The sequence below is a fragment of the Populus euphratica genome, unplaced genomic scaffold, assembly GCF_000495115.2.
Source record: "Populus euphratica unplaced genomic scaffold, PopEup_1.0 scaffold34.1, whole genome shotgun sequence".
Taxonomy (NCBI): domain Eukaryota; kingdom Viridiplantae; phylum Streptophyta; class Magnoliopsida; order Malpighiales; family Salicaceae; genus Populus; species Populus euphratica.
The window spans coordinates 1,335,434-1,346,043 of NW_011499883.1; the positions used below are offsets into that span (position 1 = coordinate 1,335,434).

At 34.7% G+C, this 10,610-nt stretch overlaps 1 protein-coding gene across 1 annotated transcript; it reads right to left on the reverse strand.

The window, feature by feature from the left end:
• Positions 1–361: 361 nt before the first annotated feature.
• Positions 362–6,928, reverse strand: LOC105129847 (alpha-L-fucosidase 2-like). Its single transcript, XM_011032085.1, has 10 exons — positions 6,376–6,928; positions 5,587–5,732; positions 4,069–4,973; positions 3,549–3,681; positions 3,161–3,319; positions 1,998–2,222; positions 1,810–1,911; positions 1,545–1,680; positions 1,012–1,207; positions 362–846 (listed from the first exon to the last, which is right to left on the reverse strand). The coding sequence occupies exons 1-10, from the start codon at positions 6,590–6,592 to the stop codon at positions 525–527; spliced, it is 2,541 nt and encodes an 846-aa protein (XP_011030387.1). The 5' UTR covers positions 6,593–6,928; the 3' UTR covers positions 362–524.
• Between the last annotated feature and the right edge of the window lie 3,682 nt (positions 6,929–10,610).

Genomic DNA, 10,610 nt, shown 5'->3' on the forward strand with positions numbered 1-10,610 from the left:
TGTCTGTTCTATATTGATTATGTAATCCTGAACTTGAACAGGTGCTCGAAACGAGCTGTTTATTGGCCTCTACTGCATTTTTTTCCTCAGAAAGAAGGAAAAAAAGGCAGAAAGAGTACTTTGGTTTTTGGTGTAGAGAGTATAGGAGATTAGAGATGTAGAAGAGGTGGTGAAATACTTGGGTTTTCTTTGATTTCTTCCATGCTCTCCTATTTTCTTTATTTATTTCTTTCTGCTAGTTATAAGAGGATGTGGGATTTGGCTTTGTTAGTTACAGGATTTATAACGACTTCTTGTTTTTAGGCGGGGAAAACTTTACACACGATTAAGACTGAATGAAAGCTAATTTGGTCTTTCAATATATCTGGCCAGAAACAGTATAATAAACAAGATTAACAAGGACAAGGACATAAGATTTCTTAAACTAAAATCATGGTAGCATGGAAAGAATCTGTAGTTCCTTGCAGATTTATTCACGAAAGTTCAATGTTTTTTCTTTCAAAGAATTGCTTAAATCTCAACATTCAACAGGAAGCTGCTGATGGAAGAGGTTGTTTCTTAATACATTTCAACGTTCTATTGAATGTGTAAACTCTACCAGGTGATAAATTTGCTTTCACTGTCATTCCTCTATAATTTAATCGTTTAAGAGAATTCTGTTCGTTCGACCAAAGCCCAACTTCACGAAGATCCCCTTCTTTCCAGCATATATTGACTGTCAGTTTGCCACGTGCCTTCAGTCCTTTCACGCAGCCATTAGCCCACTTATCCCGAGGAAGGGCAGGGAGCAAGTACAGGTCTTCCGCGGTGCTCTGGACTAGCATTTCTGCAATCGCTGCTGGAAAACTGAAATGAAAATAAATATTGAAAAACTATGAGATCTTTCAGTAACTTGCATAATTGTTAATACGAAATGTTTGCCAAGAATCTATGTTTTGCAGAAGTCCACATATAGAACTGATGATAGCTTGCACTTTCATTCACAGAAAATTAAAAAAGAATTTTGCTAACCCAAAGTTGGCGTCAATCTGGAAAGGTGGGTGTGCAGTGAACAAGTTACTATATAATCCTCCTTCGTAATTGCCTTCATTTTCCGGGTCCACCAGGACAAACAAATGCTTGACCATCCTATACGCATGCTCACTGTTGTGGAGGCGTGCCCACAGTGCAGCTTTCCACATGGTTGACCATCCTGGACCATCCTCTCCTGTTTGTAAAGCAAACGCTTCAGACTTAACCAGAGTAAACGGGAAATGCCCTATAATTACTTCAGTGCAGTTGCATCAGAATCAATAGCCAAACAGCATAGTTGCATGCAAGTTCTCAATTTGAGATTGAGTAAACAAAGTAGCTCTAAAATCTTCAGCACCACAATGGCGTGAAGGTGTTTCTACAAAATCAAATTTTAGAAGGGCAATCAGAAGATAGCATTTGTCATCTTCTGTTTCACAGTTAAGTTACCCTCTTTTCTGAAAATGTCTTTAAACTAAACTGCGCATTTCATGACCAATTACATATGTGGTATGTAGGCATTAGAGATATACCTCTTTTGTAAAGGGTATTGCCTGCAGCTTTACATAGATCTGTAGTTTTCTCTACAGTTATTGTATGCCCTGGAAAAAGGCCAAAGAGGTGTGATACATGTCGATGGTGAACCTCTGGGTCCTGAAAATCCTGTGCCTGTCAAAGCATAGAGAAAACTTCTTAACCAAGAAATATGATACAATTTTTTATCATAGCAAAAAATTATTATTTGTACTCGATCTTTTAACTTAGGCGAAATTGAGAAACTCAAGTCAAGAAACATACCCACTCCATAATGGAACCGTCTCTAGAAATTTTTGTTCGTAAAAGCCTTGGAAGAGCTTCAAGAACTCTTTGAACAAGTTCATCCTCATTTCTTCCCAGAATCTGTTTGTAATAAACTTACGAGCATACACAGATGAGTCAACAAAACTAAAAGACTGAACTACCGTTACTGGGAAAAAGAGTATCACCTTAGCAGCAGAAACAATTGCAGAAAATACTTCTTTTATGATTGACATGTCCATAGTTGATGAGTAGCTGACACTTGCAGGTTTACCATCTGGAGCAATAAACATATGTTCTGGAGAAGTTGACGGGTTGGTTTCCAGATATCCTCCAGGCCCTTCAATCAACCAATCCAACAGAAATGATGTACATCCTTCCAATAAAGAGTATGCCTTATCTCTTAGAAAATCCTAATTATGCAACACTATGTTAAAAATCATCAATTTACAATTAACATTTGTAATACCTATTTTAACTTGCAAGCAAAACACATATAAAGCTCTTTGGTACAGGATGAATAATGATGTCTCCTAGGGCAGTTAAAAGTTAAAACAATTATCATGGATGTTCTGTCATCACAGGTGCTTATGGATGCCAAAAATGGTATTAGCCCATGGCAACTTACTTCAAGACTCTTGACTCTCCGAGTTTTTCTTATAACCCTTTCCTTAGAGCATCAAATCTAAAGTCAACCACCATTAACAAAGGTAGTAACTACAATTTAGAGATTCTCCTACCCCCTTCAGAGAAATTATTTTCCAGACGAAAATATCTTCACTCAACTTATTTATCAGTTTCTTTAAAGGGACAGCAGTTGTTTCACTAATCAGTTAATATTAAGCGCAAGCCTCTTTGTCTAACAAACAATGAAGCAATAATGCCACTCAAACCCTTTCCTGAAATGTTACTGTGGATTGGATCCTAGGTATGACTTCCCTGGACCTATAAAGTATAAATGCTTGTCTTTTTGTACCAGTGCATGAAGTTGAAACAATGGCAAGGGCAAAACTAATAGCATGAGTTGAGTGCTTCACCAGCAAAGACCACTAACTTGTTAGAGGGGACTGTTTTATGGCTTCAGATTTTACTTCTCGATTCCCTTGGCCTCTTGTTTTTCTTGTCCTTTCCTTTTCCTAATCGTAACTACTATCACAACAAAGAGATCAATGGAACACTTACTAAAAAATGACCATGGATCTCTGAAGAGTCATTAGGATCACTAAAACCGAGTAAGGTGTTCCGTGATACTTATTTTTCAATACTGCGATTTTGTGTGCCTTGTTAGCAGATGCCACACTTGTGTTGATATCAGCTAGAAGTACCAAGTTGCTGAGATTTGGAATCTTACTTTGTCCATCGTGTAAGTATAATGCTCCCACAAGTGTGTACAAAGCCAGGCGCCACCCATTGGCCACAAAGCCCATAAAGCTTGACCTGCATCTGGTGATGTTTTCGCCCACAGGTCAGAAACTTGATGTGCAACCCAACCTTTTGCTTCGTAGTTCACCTGTAATATTCAGTACCAAATAAGAAAAGTTACGCATTCCCAGGTACAAAGGGGAGCGGATGGACATTTTGAAGAAAATTTAAGGCCTGGGCAAATCTTTTTAGTATTTTATCCACAGGCTCACTACTAAAGAAAGTCCCCTTCCAAAGAAAATTCGTGAAGCCTTTACACAATATATGGACTAAAAGAAATGCCAGGACCAGCAGAGGAGGTTGGAAAGGAGACTTACTTTCGCAGTCTTGCTCCCGCTGATTGACAGAGAGGAGATGTACTCAAACAAGGGTTCTTGACACTCTTTTAGATTACAAGAAAGAGAAGGCCAGTAGTTCATTTGTAGGTTTATATTCAAGTGTTGAGCACCACTGAAAAACAAGAGAGAGAGAGAGAGAACCATCAAGAGAGAAGCTTTTGATGCAAAAAGCTGCAGGAATTCGGATGCATCATAATAATGGTAATTACTTATCCTGAGAGAAAGTTGTTTAAGTTGTTAAATTAACATGTAGGAATGCAATTGAAGCCCAGGCTTTTTCACCAAAAAAGAAAAGAAAAGAAAACTTTCAGGGGTGCAGTAAGAAAGACAGAACAAAAGAAAGCTATCTTGTTTATTTTCTTTCACCCTCTTTTTTGGGGGGATGGACAATACATTTTCTGAAATATAAATGCAGTGTAGAAAATGTAAATCAAGCAATAAAAAATTATAGAGATTGTGTAACCAAAAAAATATATAGAGGAAGGAATGCTGAACGTACTCCCACGGTGGTGTAAGATCCTTGTTCCATATACCCTGCAGATTTGCCACTTGGGTTCCAGGCCTTGAACAAGAAATAAGCAAATATCGACCATATTGGAATAGAAGCTCCACCAAGGATGGATCTTCATCAGTTTGAAAGGCTTTCACCCTCTCTGCAGTCGAAACTGTATCATCTTCACTTCCCTTCAAAGATAAATCTCTCTTAAAGGGCATATGTTCCTTTCTAGTCAAAGATGCATTTCCTGAAACATTCTTGGAGCTTTTTGAAAGCTGGAGTGAAAAACGATGAAAAAGACTCTGATAATCATCCAAATGATGTGCATATAGATCAACGTACGACAAATTGCCTATTGACTTTAATGCACTCAGGGAGTCTGAAGTAGGGTTCTTCTTGGAATCGATAGGCTTTGTAAATGGCCCGTCAAATGAAGACGAGGACACTAAAAGTAAAACAGCCCAGTCTGAACCTTCAACCCTCAATTTCGAATCTTCTGAAACACGAACCAGTCCTCTGGCCTCACTAACTTGTAAATCGAGAATTGCAGTAAACTGAATTCCCTGTGGACTGTCATTTTCATTCAGCTTTTGTGCATACCTGTTACCAGGACAACTTCCTTCTATTATAATCTGATTCTCACCTTTTACATACGAATGATGACTCATCTTACTATCCAGAGACACTGTAAATGATACAGACCCTGGTTTGCTCCCAGAAATCTTTGTCACAATCACTTGATTAGGATTAGAAGCGAAGTGTTCCCTCGTATATTCGATATCAGCCACAGAATATTTTACTGTTGCTGTTGCTGTGTCTAAATCCAGCTCTCTCTTATATGTTTTCTCATCATAATTGAGATGTGAATCATCAAATTCCAGCTTGATATCGCCAAGTAGTTGGTAAACCTTTAACAGCAGAAAATAATTATTATGAGAAAATTTTTGCAGTAGGCCTGGCCAGAGAAAATATTACTGGTTTGGGGCAAAGGAAGTCCTGGCCCAAGCATTTATGCATGAGGCACCAACCCAGAGCCAGGAAGTACCAATCTATCATCCTCCACTATTGGCTATGTCAGTGCTCAATCGCCTAGCTTATATTCTGTATTACTCTATGATAAGATTAGAATAAAAAATACCAGAGTCGCCTGCTCAGAATATGCACCGAGCCACTGAGGTGTTCCTATTACACATGTTTCAGAAGGATAACTAAACAAGCTTTCACCACTACACTCAACTTCAAAATACTACATGATTAATATTGATAAATTTTCAGAATTTATACTATATAACATATTCATAACTGACGTATTTCCAATTAACCAAATAACATATTAATAACTGACGCACTGTTTGCATCTTTTATCAACAATTAAAGCAACTGGGATTTCAAATCAATTGCCTTGAATGGCGAGTGCTCATCAGTCTAACAATAAGCTTAACAGATCTACAAATTGCCAGAAGCTTACTTGTGAGGGAATAAAAAGGAGCGAAATAAATGACACCTGAGAATGATACATACATCAGATTGATTTCCAGAAAGTTTTTCTGCTGCAGTTGTAGCTTCAGCATACTGGCCATTATCAACAAGTTTTCTGACCTCTGACAGGGCTGCTGGAGCATTAGGGTTAGTATAGTCTCCTGGGATTCCAGTCCAGAGTGTATCCTCTGCAAGAGAGTCCAGAAAGTAATACTGTGAGCTTTCCTCAAAGAGAAAGCGAGGATGAGGGGCAAGTCTATCATATATCAGACAAAGCAGACGAGCAGCTCTGTTTCACTGATCTATAGCGAAAGTTGAGAACTGAGACAACAATACTTCACTCACTCTATTTTGTAACAAATAAAGGAAAATCAAATTCAATTGGCATAAAGCATAAAGTGAGATGTTCTTCATTAAAGAAAAAAAAGAAAAAGAAAACCTTTTTCCCATGGTCGCAAACTGAATTATCGTAAAGCATATAAAACCAAAAATGCACCTTATCTCCAATTTCCTAACAACCAATCAGCAACATGCATATAGTAGATCTCCACAGGAACTAATCAGAAAAGCAATATTGCACAAGCCTGGTAGAATCTAAACAGTTCAAATCATGCAGAATGTAAATCTGATGTTCCAGATTAATGACCTAAAGAAGAGTATACGATATTTTCCTAATAATCAAAGATTGAGCGCTAAAACCACAAATACCATAATCAACTACAAAAATTCATTTTCAACTGAAAAGTAAGAATTGTTTTTTTCCTGGAAGCCCTCATTAAGTAGAATTTCCATATCTTGAAACAAAAGCAACAGTCATCTTCCTTTAGTTACCATTAAGTTGGAGAGTTTCTAATGCAACACCACCCCAAATCATAGCACCAAGCCTGCCATTGCCAATCGGAATTGCGTCCGTCCAATGCTTAGCTGGCCCACTAAAGGTAACCTTCAATGGTTTAGAACTTTCTCCATTGTTATCCTCCATCCAACTCGGATTCCACCAATCCTTCTCTGTAGAACGCTGCACCAGAACCCACTCCTTATCTGCCATTTCACCAAAACAAGAGGGGTAAACACTGAAAGCTAAAAGGTTTGTGTGAACTCTTATAAATTAGCAAGTGCGTGGGGGAAGCTAGTGAATGCTTGTAGCTGCAATTGCTTTTCTTAGAGTGAACCCATTTTATCTATTTTTTTGGCATTAACTTTTTGAAGGGATCGGTTTCGTACACACAACGTCGAATCTAGATTTCGAACCACATCCGTGGCCATAGTTTCGGCAAGACAAGTTGCAGCAAAATTCTTTCAATGTTAACTGTTTTTGTGAGAGGTTATAATCAATTTTTTCCTCTCACATAAACGTGGCGCTAGCTGGATACCGGGACAGAGGAATCTCGAGAGAAACTAGATAGATTGTCTTTAGTTTGTTTTTCTTGTCGCGTTAAGTCGGTGCTGAATCAGTTCGCATTAAAGAGGAGGTCGGTGCATGCGGCTGACTGCTGAGACAGACTGTAGATATTGTGTCACAACTCGAATTTCGGGTACTGGCGGCGGGCAATGCAGGCATCATCTACACCCATGGCTGGCTATTTGTTACTGTGATGCCAACGCGTTATTTTAAATTAAAAAAAATGATTAAAATTTCCAACGCGTTATTTTAAATTAAAAAAAATTATTAAAATTAATATTTTTATGTTTTTAAATTATTTTAATATGTTAATTATTTTTAATATTTTAAACTGCAATTATTATCGCAATTTCCTATCCAACAAATTATATAAATTTTTATGATAATTCATAAAGCATTTAAAATATCAAATAAAAAAATAATTCTATAAAAAATTTAAAATATCAAATAAAAAAAATAAAAAAATAGTTCTATAAAAGTAAGTAAGATATACCAACAAATAAAATAGTAGAAAATCTCAACAAAATTAATCTATTAACAAAAACTAAAAATTTAAAAATGATACTTATAAAAAAAGAAGTGAGTTTAGCTAATTCAGTAAAGGAATAACATCTTAAGGTTTCGATAACAAATGAGATTTGTAACCCCGATCATTATGAGAGGATTAGTCACCACATGTTGATGTTTTTTTTACTAGTTAAGTATACAGACTACTATGTGCATTTAGATTAATTACTTTTTATTGGTATGAAATTTCTAACAAATATCTTGATATCAAGATATAACAGACTTTGTATAATTATCAAAATAAAATAATATTATATCAAATAAAATTTAATTGAATAAATACAAGTGTACATTCAAGAATGGATTAATACTTGAAAAATAAAATAACATATATAAATATTCAAAAAATAATAAGTTGTACTCATCATAAATAAATATATTCATATTTATATTATATATATATTAAAAATTATTTCACTCACCTAGAAAATAAAAACAAAAGACAAACATATATAAAATTGGAGAATAACAAAGATAATTAGGAGAAATATTAGAAGAAGAACCTATAAGAAATATAAAAATTACTCAAAAATGATTCATAATATATAACATAAAAAATTACAATGTTAAAATTAATACATAATTATAAAACCGATACAATATCACTCAATTGATCTTGAATATTTTTTAAATTGATTTAACTTGGAATAGCCAATTAATTCTTACTATTTGGTCGACCGAGACCATTAGATAAATCAATTAATTGAAATTTACCAACCGATTGACTAGTTATTTGAGATCTTAAAATCCCGATTTACCAATCTCCGAAACTACAAATCCTAAAATAATCGACATGGTCCTTAAAAACCAACAGCTGATAATCAACACAACTTCTTGAAGAAGTCCGTTGTACAAAAGGCACACATGCACGTGTGTGAGTACAAAAGGAAAGAGTTGACAACGACCTATGGGACAGATAATGCACAACATATAATGCAATTGAAATTATGAAGGGAGAGGGAGTAACGCTGAACATACTCCCATGGTGGTTCAATATCTTTGTTCCATAAACCCTGCAAATTTGCCACCTGAGTTCTAGGCCTTGAACAAGAAATAAGCAAGCAACGACGTATTGAAATAGTAGCTCCACCAAAGAAGGATCTTCGTTAGTTTTGAAGGATTTCACCTTCTCTGCTGTTGAAACTGTATCATCTTCACTTATCTTGAAAGATAAATCGTTATTATAAGCCATAAGTTTCTTCACATGCAGAGTTGCATTTTCCTGACACACCTTGGAGCTTTTCAAAAGCTGGAGTGAAACACGATGAAAAAAACTCTGATAATCATCCAAGTGATGTGCATATAAATCAGTGTATGACAGATTGCTAATTGACTTCAATGCACTCAGGGAGTCAGAAGCAGGGTCCTTCTTGGAATCTATAGGCTTAGTGAATGGCCCATCAAATGAAGAGGAAGACACTAAAAGTAAAACAGCCCGGTCTGAACCTTCAACCTTCAACTTCCTGCCATCCAAAATGTGAACTACTCCTCCACTTTTACTAATCTGTTAATAAAAAATTGCGAAAAACTGAATTCCCTTTGGATTGTCATTTGCATTCAGTTTTGGTGGGATCCTTTTACCAGGACAACTTCCTTCCATTATAATCTGATTTTCACCTTTAACATCATGTTGTTTAGACAGTGGTGAAGGTAGAGTTTTTTAAACGGAGATAAATTATTAATAAATACTATATTATATAAATATGTGTTAAAAATCAATTCAAAACATATATACTAATTTATACAAGTAAAATTAATGTACAAATAGTACTAAAATAACTTACATTATAATTGTTCTTTTCGAGTTTTCATATTTTGAAATCACTTCATAATAATTTCATTATCAATTATCAATCTTATTGAAAATATATTTCTCATTGTATAGAATCAAATTGTCATTCATTTACTTATCTCTCATCCTATTCCGTAATATACTTTTGACAATATGCATAATAGAAAAAACTCTTTCTACCATAATAGTTGCAACTGATATAAGCATATATACTAATAAAAATATCAAATACTTTTTGTTTTCATCATTTTCTCTACAAGACTAGCAGTACCTTCAATACTAGAGAATTCATCATTACCATATAGATCAATAATATACATATTAAGCTAGTCACCAAGTACCATAAAATCTACTATAGTGAATTCATTGGGATAAAAATGAGTAAAGCAAATAAGCTTTTCTTTGTTAAAAATAGAGAAAAAGTCACATGGGTTTTAACATGCCACATAAAGAAGTAACTCTATATTCGTTTTAGTAAAACGATCATCCAACTCAATAAGTTGCATGTCAAAAATATTGTTAAACAATTCATAACAGAAATGGTATAGATTTGTAATCCCTTGAGAGTTTTACCTTGAACGCCCACGAAGCTTGTACTCATCATCCATGTTTAAAATATCAATATCATGTTTGATGCAAAAAAATGACATTTTTTCTAATAAAGATTCGCGATCATTCTCTTTAATCATTTCAAATCGCTCCTTTGATGTTTTCAATAAACTTATAATATTTTTTATGTCTTGATCTTTTCTTTGGAATGTTTGTGAGAACTCATTAGTAACTTCTAGTATCATTCTCGAACAATGAAGCATTAACATAAAATTAAATGATGCTATAATATTTGTTAAAATGACTAATTCTATTCTTTATTTCGAGTTCATCTAATCCTCTCTTGTAATCTTAAACATATCAAAAATTGATGAAAACATTACAAGTAGATGAATAATTGTAACATAGTAAGAGCCTTAACGAGTATCATCATATCTTCTAAGAAAAGTTTATTGGTTCAAGCCCTTTTCCACTAGAAATTTCTCCATTTTCAAGTCCTTCAATAATTCTAGCATATTGTTTTTCTCTAATTACCTCTATCCTTTGATATGATGCTCCAACTATGTTTATAATGCTAGAAATAAACGTGAAGACATGTCTAACTTTATTATGCTTCTTTGTAACAATTGAAGTTTGTGAGCAAAATAATATACATAATATGCATTTAGATTGTTATTTAGAATAAGTGCTTTCAAGCTATTGAATTCACTTCGCATATTAGTAGCTACGTCATATCCCTGAACATGCAATTTTGAT